Raw genomic sequence first — 16,877 nt, forward strand, 5'->3', positions numbered from 1 at the left:
GGGGGGTGCCTCAAAAAAAAAAGAAAGAAAAGAAAAAATAGCTGTGTCTGTGGGTTGCTGCTTTTTTCATGGTGTGGAAATGGATAATTCTTAAGAGAATGAGTGTGGACTGGTGTGGTGGGGCCTGAGGAAGGTGGGTGGGCCCATTCCAAAGAGACAGCCATTCCCTGCCCCACCCCAGCCCCGCTAGAGCCACAGATGCAGCAAGCACCAGTAATGTTTGTTTCCAGGAATCAGCTGTGTTCCCACAATTGCTTATTGAAGCTTGGGGCATTTATTTTGTCACTCTAGAATTGAATTTGTGCTTTATTGTTAGCACTTAAGGCAGTGAAAGTGAACTGGTCTACAGCCCCTGAGATCTCTGGGCGATACCTGCCCCTGCCCCAGCTGGATCAGTTGATGAGTGTGACGTGAGCACCCGTGGAGAATGGGTCACCTTTCCCTCTATTGAAAGATGAGTGGTTTGTTGTTGTTGTTGTTGTTTTTAAACAAAACCTTTGGTGAAAATGATTTCTAACATCTCCCATTGTGGTGGCCTGCACCTGTAGTTCCAGCTACTTGGGAGACTGAGGTAGGAGGATCCCTTGAGCCCAGGAGGTGGAGTCTGCAGTGAACCGTGATCGCACCACTGTGTTCCAGCCTGGGTGACAGAGCAAAACGCTGTCTCAGAAACAACAGCAACTAGAACCTTCAGGGTTCTCTCTCCTGTCTCCACCCGCCTCTCTCATTCTCAGAAGGCTAATCAGACTCTGTCCCCTGCCTCCCTCAAAACTGCTGCTTTCATCAAGGCCACCTACAGGCTCCACGTGGCAAAAGCCAGTAGCTGATTCCTGGCTGCCATCCACCTTCCAGGATGGACGTCCTGGCTTTCTCTGCACCCTGCTGGCTTCTCTTCCCTGCAGCCTCCTCATATTGAAGTCCCCCAAGGTACAGTCCTCGGCCCCTCCCCTGTCTCTGCCGACTTCCTGGGGACCACATGCAATACCAGCTGTACACTGGGCACCATGGGCTTCTCCCTGGAACCGCATCACCTGTCCAGCTGCTTCCCTGCCACTCGGCCCACCAGTCTCTGTCAGCCTTCCCTGTCTCCATGCCGACACCTCCAGCGTCCTAGTGCTCAGCCAGTGCTCTGTGCGACTGTCACCCTGCACACCCCACCAAGCAGGAAATCCGCTTGCCCAACCTTCAGGAATAGCCAGGATCTCCCTTGTCTGCTGTCCAACTGCTGTCACCTGTACCCTTGGCCCCTGCCCTACCCCACCCCACTCCTCAGGCTTTCTCTGACTCAGTCTGTGTCTCACTTGTCTTTTGCATCCGAGTGTTCTTAAAGAGCTGCCTTTTTAATCCTCTGAAGTCTCAGGTTGCATTAAGTTAAAATTTAATGTTCTTTTCATAATGTTGTACTTTCTGATTATCAGCCTGTGTGCCAGAGCTCCTATTTAGAGAACTGTATTTGGGGTTAAGAGGGCTTGTTGGAAGGGTCACTCTTCTCAGGCTCTTGATTGCTGATGAGAGGGGTCTGTGGCTGGCTCCCTGCGAAAGCAGTGTCTGTCATCTTACAAAAGAGCTTAGTTATTATGAAACAAAGAAAACACATTTTGTGTAACTTGAACACATTTTTCTAAAACTTTGTGATAGGTGCTAATTGTCCTGCGTCAGCCGCCTGAACTGTAAGAATAAATTCCAAGCCGGGCTGGGAGCGGTGGGATTCCAAGCCTGTAATCCCAGCACTTTGGGAGGCCAAGGCAGGTGGATCCACGAGGTCAAGAGATTGAGACCATCCTGGTCTACATGGTGAAACCCTGTCTCTACTGAAAATACAAAAAATTAGCTGGGCATGGTGGCATGTGCCTGTAATCCCAGCTACTCAGGAGGCTGAGGCAGGAGAATGGCCTGAACCCAGGAGGCAGAGGTTGCGGTGAGCCGAGATCGCGCCATTGCACTCCAGCCTGGGTAACAGAAGCGAAACTCTGTCTCAAAAAAAAAAAAAAAAAAAAAAAAAAAAAAAAAAACAAAACAAAAAAAAAAAAAAAAAAAAAAGAGTAAATTCCAAGCCTTTGGAGCTGTGAACTCACTCCAGGGTGGTCCTGTGAAAGTGCCTGCATTCCCTTACTCATGGCGCATGCCCTGGCCTCTCCTCTCACCGGGTTTCAGCATGTGCCCCATCCTCTCTGGCTGCACTTCCTGGTCGCTGGGATGCTGTTCTGGCCCCTTCTCCCTCTGCAAGAGGACCGGATGCATACACATCAGTGCGCATGGGCCCTCTCACACATCCACGCCTTCTCTAGCCTGGCCTCTGGCCCTGGGCCCTCCGTGTAGGTCTTGCTGGGCTGTCAGTAGGGGCCTCCCCTGCAGCTGCCCCACTTGAGCAGCCACAGAGGTGCTGCTCCAGGCAGGTGTGGGTCCTGCCCTCCCCTGAAGGGACAGAGGAGTAGCTGGCAATTGCAAGGAGAGGACCTCAGGAGAGAACCAGGCTGTGAATGGAGTTGACTACTCACTGGGGGCCAAGACGTCTGTCCCTTGTGTCCTCTGCATGTCACTTGGCCTTTGGGGCCCTGTTTCTTCATTGGTAAAAGGTGTTATTCATAATAGATAATTTGTTAGATTGTTTCCAATTCCAAATGTATTGATTGTGGCCACAAAGCAGTTGAGGCCCAGACAGGAGTGGCATGGATGAACGGAACCGTCCAGGGGGAGGCAGAGGGCTTCTGCCAAACGGGGGAAAGCAATACTCTCGTCCGCCTGCCTCAGGCTTCTGCTCTTGACACAGGCCTCTTTCCTCAGACACTCCCACCCCGGGCACTCCTTAGCTGGTCTGATCTTGTTTGATTTCATAATGATTTTCTGTCAGTTTCAGGCAAAGATCCTCCCTCCACCTGCAATTCTTCTTGGCAGAGCTTTTCCTATTTAAAGGGAGCACTGGGCTCCATTTTCCCTAACAGCTTGACTCTCGTATCTGTCAGTGGTTACACTTGATGGATTAATCCATTGTTTTTTTAGAGCGTCAAGAGATGTTCTTTAGGGGACAGTCTAGAATATGAGGAATGAAGAGATTGATTAGGAGAAAATTTCTCCTAGTAAAAGTTAAGCTGTCTAAAGACTAAAGCTTTATTTAGCCTTTTGGCTGGAAAGCATCCCAGGTTGTTTAATATCTTCATGCTAGGAGGGATGTGAGCTCTTCTTGTAGAGAAGACCGCTGTTTCATGATGACTCCTCATGAATTGCCTGGTGCTGTAGACACAGCCAGCTGTGCTTACCGGGTCCTGTCAGCATGCCAGGTCCAGGGGAGCTGAGGAAGACAGGATGAGGTGGCTTTGTGATGGGTGAGGGATGTGGGCTCTGCAGGAGGAGTCTGAGATGATGCCCAGATGCCGAGGCTGATGCTGCAGGTGATGGTGTGGGCGATGCAGGGCTTGCTGGACAGTAGCCTCCCAGTCGCTGTGACCTGGAGCCTCGTGAGTGCTGGCCGGTCGGCCTGGCCCAGTTTCTGAGCTTCGGGATGCCTATGTCTCTGGGGACTTCAGGGCGGCCAGGTGTGGTATCCCACGCCTGTAATTCCATCACTTTGAGAGGGCAAGGTGGGAGGATCACTTGACCCCAGGAGTTCTAGACCAGCCTGGGCAACACAACAAGATCCCGTCTCTACAAAAAATAAAAGAATTAGCTGGGCATGGGAGCATGCCTCTGGTCCCAGATATTGGGAAGGCCAAGGCAGGAAGATCCCTTGAGCCTGGGAGGTGGAGGCTGCAGTGAGCTGTGATCACTTTGCTGCACTCCAGCCTGGGCAGCAGAGCAAAACCCCATCTCAGAAACAAAAAAAAAAGAATGCCCTGCATCTTCCCTGGAAGCTGTGTCTCTAATTGCCTCACAACAGGCTGCTTCTCCCCGTTCTCACCCCTCACCTCTCCCCAGCAATATGGAAGCTGGTGGTTTCGAAGTGATCGCTTTTTGAAAATATAAAATGGCATTAGGGTCCTGTAAGAAAAATCAGTCTGGTCTCTTTACCATCTCAGACTCTGTAGCGCTACGTGATGTAATTGGATTCCTTTGCCCCAGGCGCTGTCCCCCCCCCACCCCAAGCTGCTGTTCTCCCGGCCTCTCCCACTGTGCTACACCCCATTCCTCAAGCTGCTGTGGCCAGAACCCTAGCGTGCATCCTGGAATCTTCTTTCCGCATCCCGTGTCATGGTCCACTCTAGTTCCAGCACACATCAGATGCGACCTCTTCCTCCTCTGCCCCCGGGACACTGTCACCATTGTTTCTAAGCCACCATTGCTGTCTTAATGGGATGATGGTGGCTGCATCCAGTGGACTCTCCCTACTTGCCCCTCTTAGTTTTCCAAATAGCAACAACTGAACTTGTAGAAGTATTTTAAAAACATTTTTGCAACAGTTTAAAACTTCAGGAAAGAAGTCTCCTCCCCCAACCATTTGCCCTTGAATGAACAGGGGTTCCCAACCCCCAGGCCACGGACAGGTCCACAGCCTGTTAGGAACGGGGCCCCGCAGCGGGAGGTGAGTGGCAAGAGGCCAGTAAGCGTTCCCACCCAAGCTCCATGCTTAGATCAGCGTGGCATTAGATTCGCATAGGAGCACAGACCCTGCTGTGAACTGTGCATTCATGGGGTCTCTGTTGCATGCTCCTTATGAGAATCCAATGCCCGATGATCTGAGGTGGGATAGTTTCATCCCAAAATCACCACACCTGCCCCACCCCCTACTGGTCTGTGGAAAAATCGTCTTCCATGAAAGTGGACCCTGGTGCCAAAAAGGTTGGGACCACTGCTTTAGCATGTATTTCCTACAGACAGGGATATTCTGCAGTGTAACCAACAAAAATCAGGAGTGTAGCATTGACACATTGCTAAATCTAACCTTCAGATTCCACTGAAGTGTTGCAGATTTTCTCATACTCTGCTTTGTAGCAGAGGGGTCCGCTGCAGAGCCACACACAGCGTGACATTTCCTTTCTGTGTGATTTGACGTTCATGACCTTGACACTGCTCAAGGTTTCTGGCTGGTGATTGGAGACTATTCTTACTTTAGGTTTGCAGAAGTGAGGCTGTGTTTCCCCCTGGTGTCCTGTGGGATGGTGTGGTTTTGCCTCCTCACATAACTGATGCTGGCTGCTCTGATTACTTGATTTCAGGTGGTGTCTGCCTGACTTCACTGTAAAGTCACCGTTTTCCCTTTGTAATTGATAGGTATTTGTTTGGATGTACTTTGAAACTATATAAATATCCCATTTCTCATCAGATTTTAAAATTGTGTATATTAATGTCAGTGCAGACTTCTGATTTCCTGGTGTTTTTGTTTTGAGACATGGTCTCACTGCTGTCCAGCCTGGAGTGCAGTGGTACAGACACAGCTCACTGCAGCCTCCACCTCCTGCGCTCACCTTAGCCTTGAGAGTAGCTGGAACCACAGGTATGTGCCACCATACCCTGGTTAATTATTTTATTTTTTGTAGAGATGGAGTCTTGTTGTGTTGCCCAGGCTGGTCTTGAACTCCTGGGCTCAAGCAGTCCTCCTGCCTCAGCCACTTTGCTGAGTGCTGGGATTTCAGGCATGAACCACTGTGCCCAGCCCTGTTTTATTTAATAGGTTATAATCTGTGACTGTATTTATTTTGAGCACATCCTCACTTCTGGGCACTGGATGCTATAGGCTCACCTTGCGGTTTCCTAACCCAGCTCTGGAGTTGCCTGAGGTGCCCTGTCTTTTGTTGGAGAATGGGCTTTAGAGATCACAGTCTGCACTGGGTGTGCTTGCAGCTGAACTGCTGCTGCTCCCCGGCCCTCTTGGTAGACAGCTAGGACTCATGTATGTCTACATTTATCTCTGTATCTATCTGTCTGTAATGAAACCGAGTTCATATTGATAACCTCCTATTCTAAGCCAGTTCTGTGCAGTTAGTTGATTCTTGTTTTCTTCCTTATCTACAGCTCCTCTCTCTGACAGCACCATCATCCTAAATGTTGCTTATTTGATCAGTCCTCCTGTAGGTAACAGGAGGACCGTAATCCCCACCCCAGCTGGTTCCCAGGCACTCATGTCCTCACTCCATCCCATGCCCAGCCAAGCCTGGGGAGCCCTGACCCCCTGCTCCCTGTTGAACTCTGCCTGAATTGGGTGCTGGAGGGAGGCTGCAAGGCTGGGAGGCAGGAGGACGACTTGCGCTTTCTGTCTGCTCCCTCTTCCAGTGACACCCTGGCAGTACCATCCTGGCAGGGAAGTTCCTTCTAGCAGACAGCCACTGGTGCCAGTTTGGAGTTTCCACACACTAGCAGAAGAGCCTTGCCACAGTTGCCTCTGAAAGCCCAGGGTCAGCTGGCTGCACTGTTTCTAGACACGGAGGGCCCAGCATGTGGGGCTGCCTTTGAGCTCAGAGACCCAGTGCTGGCCAGTAGCACCCTTATGTGAGGGGTCTGAGTTTCAGCTTACAGGCCCCTTTGCCCAGCTCTCTAAGTTTTAAAAATTCCAGCTTCATCTTTCATTTCCTGATCCTAAGGGCAGCAGTTGCTTTCTGGATTTGCCATCTCTGTGGTATTTCCGTGTGCCCCCTTTACTACATCTTAGTGACCTAGTTGACGGTTATTTATGTTAAATGCTCTCTGTCTCCCCCTCTCAGCACCCATGTGGTTAGCAGGCTGCTCCTTCATTGCGTAGTCGTAGCTGCTACAGTCTTAATTATTCTTATTGTTTTTGTTTTTTGTTGTTGGATTTTTTGAAACTGAGTTTTGCTCTTGTTGCCCAGGCTAGAGTGCAGTGGTGAGATCTCGGCTCACCACAACCTTCACCTCCCGAGTTCAAGTGATTCTCCTGCCTCAGCCTCCCGAGTAGCTGGGATTACAGGCACCCGCCACCATGCCCGGCCTAATTATTTTTATACACCATTACAAAATTGTTACTGTTCCCAGAGCAGTTTGAAAATATTTTTGAAAAATAATGCTTTCTCTCAGGCATTTCTTTCTGGGCCCTTCTCTCCTTTGCCCTCTGATTTGGGAACTTGCTTCGGCGTGCACGCAGGTCTCCTGCTGATACCTTCGTGGTTTGCCTTTCGAAGCCTTCACCTCAGGCTGCCTCCAAGTTCCTCCCGCTCCCAGCCTGTCCCCATCATCTGTGTCTACCACTTTAGGGAGATGCGTACAGAACTATTAAAACACATAGTTAACAGAACGTGTCTTATCAAAAGAGTAGTGGGGAAACTTGACAAGGAAGTTCAGGTGACTTGAGAGTAATTAATGTGGAAAGAAAAGAGGACATTCGGGGCACAGCCTTGGTACCAGCTGCTCCCTGCGTCTCATCTGCCTTTGTCTTTGCTGGTTTTTGTTTGTTTTGTTTTTTTTGAGACAGTCTCACTCTGTCACCCAGGCTGGAGTGCAGTGGCGCAGTATCAGTTCACTGCAACCTACCCCTCCCACGTTCAAGCGATTCTCGTGTCTCAGCTTCTCGAGTAGCTGGGACTACAGGCAAGCGCCACCATGCCCAGTTAATTTTTTGTGTTTTTAGTAGAGACGGGGTTTTACCACATTGGTCAGGCTGGTCTTGAACTTCTACCCTCAGGTGATCCACCTGCCTTGGCCTCCCAAAGTGCTGGAATCACAGCCGTGAGCCACCATGCCTGGCAGGAGATACATTTTGGAAGGCAAACTGGGAACCATGAAATATGTTAGTGCCTTTTGAGAGTCCTGGAATTTTATCCTAAAAATTATAATTAAAATAGTTACAAAGTTGGTGTGCATGAAAATGTTCGTCGCAAATATATTTGGCATAAGAAAATAATTTTTATTCTCCTAGTATATGAGGATTATAAAATAAAAACTTTTAAAAGTTAAAAAAAAAAAGTTGTTGTTTTTGAGAATGAGTCTTGCTCTGTTGCCCAGGCTGAAGTGCAGTGTCATGATCTTGGCCCACTGCAGTCTCTGCCCCCAGGGTTCAAGCCATTCTCCTGCCTCAGCCTCCTGAGTAGCTGGGGTTCTAGGCATGGGCCACCAGCTCAGCTAATTTTTGTATTTTTAGTAGAGACGGTTTCACCATATTGGCCAGGCTGGTTTCAAATTCCTGACCTCTTGATCTGCCCGCCTTGGTCTCCTCAAGTGCTGGGATTACAGGCGTGAGCCACTGTGCCTGGTCCAGATGGCCTTTTAAGTTTCAGCTCAAGAGTTCTCTTCAGCCCATCCGCCCTCTCTCCCTCCCTTCCTTCCTTCTGCCTGCCAAGAAGCCAACTGCAGCATACCCATCAGTTGCTCTCTCAGTAGATATTCACCTATTGGCTTTGACCAGGAGACTTGTGTGTGATGATATTTGCTGTAATAGATACTGAAGTATATACTGTTGTGCGTTGCATAACGGTGGGGATACCTTCTGAGAAATGCATTGTTAGGTGATTCTTGTCATTGTGTGAACATGACAAGACTATGTCACAGACTTAGTTGGCAAAACCTCCTCAGATGGCAAAACCTGCTAGGCCACGTGGCACAGCCTACAGCTTCTGGGTTACGCACCTGTGCAGCATGCGACAGTTTTGAACACTGGAGGCATCTGTAGCATATGGTTTTTGTGTAGCTACATTGATTGATTAATTATTGGTTGATTGATCGATTGGAGATAGTCTTGCTTTGTTGCCCAGACTGGAGTGCAGTGGTAGGATCTTGGCTCATTGCAACTTCCGCCTCCCAAGTTCAATTGATTCTCTTGTGTCAGCCTCCTGAGTAGTGGGGATTACAGGCACCTGACAGCACACCCAGCTAGTTTTTGTATTTAGTAGAGAGAGGGTTTCACCATGTTGGATCAGGCTGCTCTCAAACTCTTTTTTTTTTTTTTTTTGAGACAGAATCTCACTGTCACCAGGCTGAAGTGCGGTGGCTTGATCTTGGCCCACTGCAGTCCCCGCCTCCCTGATTGAAACCATTCTCCTGCCTCAGCCTCCTGAGTAGCTGGGACTACTGGCTTGTGCCAACACGCCCAGCTAATTTTTTTTTTTTTTTTTAGTAAATATGGGGTTTCACCGTGTTGGCCAGGATGGTCTCCATCTCTTGACCTCATGATCCACCTGCCTTGGCCTCCCAAAGTGCTGGGATTACAGGTGTGAGCCACCACACCTGGCCATATATATGTACCTAATCATAGAAAAGATTTGGTAAAAATATAGTATTATCATCTTACGGGACCACTCTTAGTTATCTGGTCCGTCATTGGCTGAAACGATGTTACCAAGTGCATGACTGCACTTGCTCCGGATCAACATCCATGTCATTTGTATAAATGCTCACATTCCAAAAGTTGTCAGATAGTAAATATTTTTAAACATAAACATTTTTTAAAAGTATAACACCCCAATCAATAAAATTTGTATATAGTATCAACTGATTAAATTTTTGGTTTTACTGTTTTGCTTGTAGCTAAACCATTTACACAGCTGGTAAAAGAAATGCAGCTTCATCGAGAAGACTTTGAAATAATTAAAGTAATTGGAAGAGGTGCTTTTGGTGAGGTAAGATGAATTTCATTTTGTTAACTTTGCCTAAATTGCCAAAACATCAGCAGCTTCCATTTCACCTTTTTATGGACCTATACACTGGTTTTGGGATGAGGTAATTGGTATCCTTTGGAGAGTTCGTTTTTTCTTCTCTCTCTCTTTCTGAGAGGAGTTTTCACCATGTTGCCCAGGCTGGCCTTGAACTCCTGGGCTCAAGTGATCTTCCCGCCTCGGCCTCCCGAGTTGCTGGGGAGAATATCTGAACGATAGAATGAAGAGAAAGAAAACCCAAAAGCTTCTGACTGGTGAGTTACCTGAGATATTGTTGCGACCAAAAATAGTTTCTTCAGATGTAGTTTTTTTGTTTGTGTTTTGGTTTTGTTTTTGAGTCAAGAGTTTTGCCCTTGTTGCCCAGACTGAAATGCAGTGGCACAATCTCGGCTCACTGCAACCTTCGCTTCCCGGGTTCAAGCAAGTAGCTGGGATCACAACTACTCGCTCAATTACAATTGTTTCCTCAGCCTCCCAAGTGGCTGGGATGACAACCTTGTGCCACCACGCCCAGCTAATTTTGTATTTGTAGAAGAGATGGGGTTCTACCACGTTGGTCAGGCTGGTCTTGAACTCCTGACGTCAGGTGATCTGCCCACCTCAGCCTCCCAAAGTACTGGGATTACTGGCGTGAGCCACTGTCCTCTGCCTGTTTTTGTTTTTGTTTTTTTGAGATGGAGTCTCGCACTGTCATTTAGGCTGGAGTGCAGTGGCACAATCTTGGCACACTGCAACCTCTGTCTTCTGGGTTCAAGCGATCCTCATGCCTCAGCCTCTCAAGTAGCTGGAACTGCAGGTGCTGACACCACTCCCAGCTAATTTTTATATTTTTTGTAGGAATGAGTTTTGCCATGTTGGCCAGGCTGGTCTCGAACTCCTGGCTTCAGGTGATCCAGGCCTCTCAAAGTGCTGGGATTACAGGTGTGCGCCACTGCACGCAGCCTTCTGACATAGTTTTAAAAACTCGGTTTGTTAACCGAAATTTGGCTTCTTGGCATTTTCTAAAAACACAGGGTTGAATAGCAGCTGTTTTCATGCTCTGTAGCTTGCTTGCCATTGACACACCTGTGTGTCTCTGGGTCTGGTTGGCTTTGCCTAGGGGAGGAGGGTCAGCCACTCGGGAGCAGCTGGAGAGGCTCACCAGGTCTCTTGTATGTGGCTGGGAGCCCTGCCCTGGGAGGCCCATGGCACGGTGTGGCCTCGCCTTCCAGGCCGTCTTCGCAGACCTGCCTTGGCCTTGCAGGACGGTTCTGCCAAGACCAAGGGAGAGGTCAGGCTCCCTCAGAGGCTATGGGACCACCTCGGGTGTTTTGACAGTGAGTCGCCGGAAGAGCTTTGCTTCTTAAATGGTGCAGTGTCTTTGCACCTGTGCTGAGGTTTGATCTAAGCTCTCCTCAGCTGGGGAACTGTGTGTGTTGGTTCACTGAGGAAAGTCAAATCAGAAAACACCGTGTCTTCTCCCAGCAGCAGGTGCACTCTGCCCACAGCAAACCTACTAGACACCGTTACAAAGTGAGGTGGCTTCTGCTGTGCAGGGCGCCCATTTTCCAGTGTGCAGACGGGAAAGAAGGCAAAACAGTACTGTAGGGAAATAGCCCCCCTCTTTCAGCAGCATCCCATGAGTGAGTCTCATCAGAGGGATGGGGGAGGGGAGAGCAGCCCCTCCAAGGCCCGTCCCAGGGTGACCGACGCTCCCAGTTTATCTCAGTACAGACCCTGGATCCAGGCCTCACCAGCCAAAGTCAGTTTATCAGGGACTGGGATGGGATACAGAGTTTGTTTGTTTTGTTTGAGACAGGATCTTGCCCTGTCACCCAGGCTGGAGTGTGCTGGCATAATCACAGCTCACTGCAGCCTCTGCCACCTGGGCTCAGGTGATCCTCCTTCCTCAGCCTCCTGAGTAGCTGTGACTACAGGCATGGGCCACCACACCTGGGTAATTTTTTAAAAATTTGTAGAAAGGGGGTCTCACAATGTTGCCCAGGCTGGTCTTGAACTCCTGGGCTCAAGCAATCCTCCTGCCCCAGACTCCCAAGTAGCTGGGACCATAGGCATGTACCACCATACCTGGCTAGTTTTCTCTTTTTTCTTTTTAGTAGAGACAGAGATTTCACTGTGTTGTCTAGGCTAGTCTTGAACTCCTGGGCTCAAGTGGTTCTCCTGCCTCCACCTTCCAGAGTACTGGGATTATAGGCATGAGCCACTGTGCCTGGCTGAGAAAGCCTTTTAAATTTAAAAACAGATTGCATGCAGTGATGCCCTGTCTGCCTGATACCAAGCATGGAGCTGTGCCAGGTGGCATGGCTTTGGAGGTGAGCGGGGCCCAGGCCACACAAGCTCTTCAGCCATGGCCAGACTTTCCAGAGTGCAATTAGGAGGGAGGGAGAGGTACACCAGGGCAGAGAGGCCAGGGGAAATGAAAGAATGAGAGAGAAAATCGTTTTAACAGAATGGCTTATAGTTATTTTTAGTATTCTTTTTTGCCAAAGAACTTAATGCAAAACTCAGTTTTGTGAGTTTCAAAGAAGATGACATTGATCACCTTCTGAGTTCCTCCTGATTGAAGGGAGCCTGTCCTTCCCGCGCAGCTTTTGCTTCTTGGATTCGCTCCCTGGTCTGGTTCCCTTGGAGTCATGGAATCCATATCTGTGCGAGATGGATTTTAGAAGCCCCCGCGGCTGGGGTCTCTGTGAGGGTGAAGTAGGGGTGCGGACGCACGGCTAAGCGCCGTCTCTGGCACACAGGACGTGCCTGGTGAATGGCAGCTCTCACGGTGACTCTGGTGATGTGACTGTGAGGTATTTGATGTTAGAAAGGCAGGGAGGTGGATGATGATGCCATTTAAGAGCTCTTCAGCCCATGACTGCTGTAGGCACGGGGACATGCTGGCTGTTTGCCATTGGCAGCCAGAAGGTATGGAAGTCACTGTCACTGCCAGTGAGTAGCTTAACGGGAAATGCTGAGGTGGAGACTTGGGGCCATGCGTGAATAACTTATATTGGGTGGAATGTACCAGACAGTGGAGCCGACATCTTGATGGGTATTGGTAGTGATGGAAGAGCTCATTCAAGATTTGGTAGAGACTGAAAAGTCCAAGAGGACTTCCTGGAGGAGGTGGCCCTTGAGTTGTGCTTTAAAGAATGTGGCTTGTGGCTACACACTGAGGGCTGATTGTGCACCACACTGCTGGGCTTATTAAGTGCCAGGGCTCATGGGTCCTCATAGCTGTCACGGGAGGCCAGTCCTGCCCTTAACCTCTTATAGTGGTGGAACTTGAGACACGAAGAAGTGACTTGGCAAGAGTTGCACTCCGGAGCCCACGTGGCTAGTCCCTGCCTCTGTGAAGAAAAGGTTCTTGATGCAGGAACTGGCATGTGCGAGGTGGGTAGGGGGAGCCACAGACAGAAGAGGCAGTGTGGGGGAGGGGGGCACAGATAGAAGGCAGCGTCTGGCCAGGCACGGTGGCTCACACCTGTAATCCCAGCACTTTGGGAGGCCAAGGTGGGCGAATCACCTGAGGTCAGGAGTTAGAGACCAGCCTGACCAACATGGAGAAACCCCATCTCTACTAAAAATACAAAAATTAGCCAGATGTCGTGGCGCACACTTGTAATCCCAGCTACTCAGGAGGCTGAAGCAGGAGAATCACTTGAACCGGGAGTTGGAGGTTGTGGTGAGCTGAGATCCTGCCATTGCACCCCAGCCTGTTAAGGTCCAAGCTTTTTTTTGTTTTTTTTTGAGACAGAGTCTTACTTTGTTGCGTAGGCAAGAGTGCAGTGGCATGATCTTGGCTCACTGCAACCTCTGCCTCCCAGGTTCAAGTGATTCTCCTGCCTCAGCCTCCCAAGTAGATGGGAATACAGGTGTGCACCACCACACTGGGGTAATTTTTGTATTTTTATTGGAGACTGAGTTTCACCATGTTGACTAGGCTGGTCTGGAACTCCTGACCTCAGCTGATCCACCTGCCTCAGCCCCCCAAAGTGCTGGGATTACAGGCGTGAGCCACCATGCCTGGCCAAAATTTTTAATTTTTAATTTTTTTTTTTTTCCCCCGGAGACAAGAGTCTTGCTTGCTCTATCACCCAGGCTGGAGTGCAGTGGCGCAGTCTCAGCTCACTGCAGCCTCTACCTCCCAGGTTCAGGCAGTTCTCCTGCCTCAGCCTCCCACGTAGCTGGGATTATAGGTGCGTGCCATCACACCTGGCTAATTTTTGTATTTTTGGTAGAGATGGGGTTTTACCATGTTAGCCAGGCTGGTCTCAAACTCATGGCCCCAAGTGATCATCTCACCTCAGCCTCCCAAAGTGCTGGGATTACAGGCTTGAGCCACCAAACTCAGCATCACTTAGCTATTTTAAAATGCATAATGCATTCATTGTTAACTACAGTTACCCTACTGTGCTATCAAACATTAGAATTTTTTTTCTGCCTTTGTTTTAAATGAAAATCTGCAGACATAACCCAAAGTAGAGGGCAGTGAGCCGCCACGTGCCTGGCATTCACAGTGAAGCTCTTGAATTTGCAGGCGGTGCCATTCAGGTTGCAGCGGGGTTGGATTTCGATGCATAAAAGGGCAAATCTTCATTTATGTGGGAAACTTGGCTTTCTCTCACCGCTGGTTTCGAGGCTCTCAGGCTGTTAAGATTTCACTCCGGTTTAGTTCCAGCATGCCAGCCTTTCTTCCAGGAACTACATTTTTGTTCAACTCACATTTGTATTGCAGGTTGCTGTTGTCAAAATGAAGAACACTGAACGAATTTATGCAATGAAAATTCTCAACAAGTGGGAAATGCTGAAAAGAGCAGAGGTAAGTATGGAGTTTGGGGTGAGCAGAAAGTGACTGTGAAGCCAGCTGGGAAAAGCTGCAGTCACCCCACAGCCCTGGGCCCGCCTTCCCCCGGGACAGAGCAAGCGTTCTCTGTTGAGGAGGTCCCAGCCTCCTCCCTGGCGCCTGCTGCTCCCGCCTCTGTGATCACTCGTTTACTGGACACGGTGCCTGAGAGTGCACCCTCCAGAATGTTGGCTGGGTTCTGCTTACCATAAAGGCAAATAAAAAGCTTCAGGGGAGTTTTAGCATTGATTGAAGTTCTGCTCCATACGCAAAAGGAATGACCAAGTTTGGAGCCTGCTTACATACCGCTGGGTCCTTAGCTTCCAACTTCGAGAAGCGTCAAGATTATGAATGAGAGCGGACCACTCACTGCTCAGCAGGCTAAGATCTGCTCCTTTTTCTTAGTTCACTGTCAGTCTTCTTGGTGGCCGTTCCATGCCCCTGCCCATCTCTGCAGCCGTGTGCTCAGCCCCTCATCTCCCTCCTGCCCGTGCAAGGCAGGCCAGGCCTGCTGGGGAGCCCATGCTTTTCCTCTCTGGCCGTCTTGAGTTTCTGTCCTCACCCATCCTCTGTTGCCTCCCCTGCACTCAGAGCCCAGGCCCTTCCTGGCCACTTGACCTGCTGCTTCCTGCTTCGGATCTACTCCATCCATCATGCTCCATCCTCTCCCGTGACTCCTGCCTCTGCCAGAAGGCCCTCGGCGGCCCCCTCCTTGCCGGCTGCCGTTCATCACAATGGTCTGCTGTGGCCCCGGCTGTCTCTGACCCACCCTGAGTGAGGCCGGTTCCTGGCAGTGCTGTGGCAGCTCTAGGCTGCTGAGCCCTGTGGTCAGCGCTCGCTTCTGGAGTTGGACGCCTCTCGATGTGGCCACCTCCTCATTTTGGGAAGTCCTTCTTGGGTTTCTAGACTCTCTCCTACCACCCTCACCCTCCTAAGTAATCTTAGGTGACCCTTTCCTCTTGGGTCCTGGAATTTGTGCCCGTGCTGCCCATGGTTGCCGCCTTGGACCAACAACAGTAGAGCTATCGATTCGGGTCAGATCTCTCCGGGGCCCTGGTTTTGTTAACCTGGTGGACTTTACTGGTTCCTCATGACTCAGTCATTATGGCTTTTGCCTCTTCTGCTCTGTACCCATTTCCTCTTTCCCTGCCCTGGCACCCAGCACAAGGTCTCACACCCATTTGTTGCCCACTGAGCACATGTTGGATGACAGAGCACCATTTTGCAGTCACCTGGGCTCAAAATATTGGTGGCCTGTGACTGCCTTAGCCCCTGCATCTCCCAGTTTCTGGGATGCACACAGTCTCCCTCCCTTCTTTGGGAGAAGCCTTCACTCTCTTTCCCTCCATCCTCATTCAGTATCTCACCTCGTGCTTCCACTGGGCCTGCCCTTGGCCCAGCAGCCCTTCCCCCACCCCAAACTGTGGCAAATGCAGGAATGTTGTTGGAGCAAATTTTTAGTGGGGAAAAGCAGCTCCTGTTATGTGAAAGTGTGAGGAGGTATCAGGTGTTACCCACATGTCACGGTGGATGAGGACATTTAAAAGAGTAACTATTGCTGATTTAATTTGAATCTGGTTACACAGATGCATTTCAGTTGGCATGCTCAGAAAAGCCCAAGAGTGTTTGCCAGTCATGACGACTATCATAGAATATGTGTAGTGGGCTATATATGTGTGTAAGAGAGAAAAATGTGTATGGTGCCAGTTGCAAAAAGTTTATCTTTTTATTCTTATTTCATAGACTTATTTTAAACATTAAATTTTTGAATATTGATTTATAAAACATGTTCTTTAAAGCATGAGTTAAGAGGTTGGTCAGTAAAAGAGTTGCTGAGCAGTATAAATTTATAATTTTTCCACCAGGCTTGGTCTTTATTTCATCTTACTTGGTTAAAAAATACTAAAAGTTTCTCTCTCTGCTCTTCAGACAAAACTGCTGGATAATACATAAGTTTCTGTCACCAGGTCACCTGCATGCAGGCCCCAGTTTAAGAATGGGTTTTTCCTAAACACTTCGGGCAGCTGCCAGGCAGAGCTTTAGGGAGCATCTCCTCCTGGAGGTGGCGGCACAGATGCCGCAGGTTCCCGGGGCAGCCCCAGGCTCCTGAGCCCACAGTCTCACCTCTCCTGGGACTCACTGCTCCATCAGCATTTCTTTTTGGGGGAGTGTTCTGTAAGGCAGTAGGTCAGGCACACTGGGACTCAGTGCTCTATCACCATTTCTTTTTGGGGGAATGTTCTGGACCTTCTAGAAGGCAGAAGGTCAGGCACACTGGGACTCAGTGCTCTATCACCACTGCTTTTTGGGAGAATGTTCTGGAAGGCAGAAGGTCAGGCACACCGGGACTCAGGTTTTTGTGTACTCGTCCCTTCACCAGGCCCTTATGGCTGAGGTGGCTGTTGGCAGAGGGGTCGTGATAATTCCATAATTGTTGGGCTCTGCATGTCTGGACATTGGCAAGTTGAATGCTGACCCCTTGTCATGTTGTCATTAGTAGAACCAGGACA

At 49.5% G+C, this 16,877-nt stretch overlaps 1 protein-coding gene across 6 annotated transcripts in view; it reads left to right on the top strand.

Annotated features, from left to right (window-relative positions):
* CDC42BPB (CDC42 binding protein kinase beta) overlaps positions 1-16,877 on the top strand; it is a 115,228-nt gene that overhangs the window by 29,118 nt on the left and 69,233 nt on the right. For all 6 annotated transcript variants that reach the window (XM_017528034.1, XM_017528038.2, XM_017528036.2 and 3 more), the window contains exons 2-3: positions 9,406-9,497; positions 14,260-14,343. In XM_017528034.1, the coding sequence (XP_017383523.1) occupies positions 9,406-9,497; positions 14,260-14,343 (176 nt within the window). The remainder of the gene's footprint in view (positions 1-9,405; positions 9,498-14,259; positions 14,344-16,877) is intronic.

This window comes from Cebus imitator, unplaced genomic scaffold (genome assembly GCF_001604975.1).
Source record: "Cebus imitator isolate Cc_AM_T3 unplaced genomic scaffold, Cebus_imitator-1.0 Scaffold52, whole genome shotgun sequence".
Lineage (NCBI taxonomy): Eukaryota > Metazoa > Chordata > Mammalia > Primates > Cebidae > Cebus > Cebus imitator.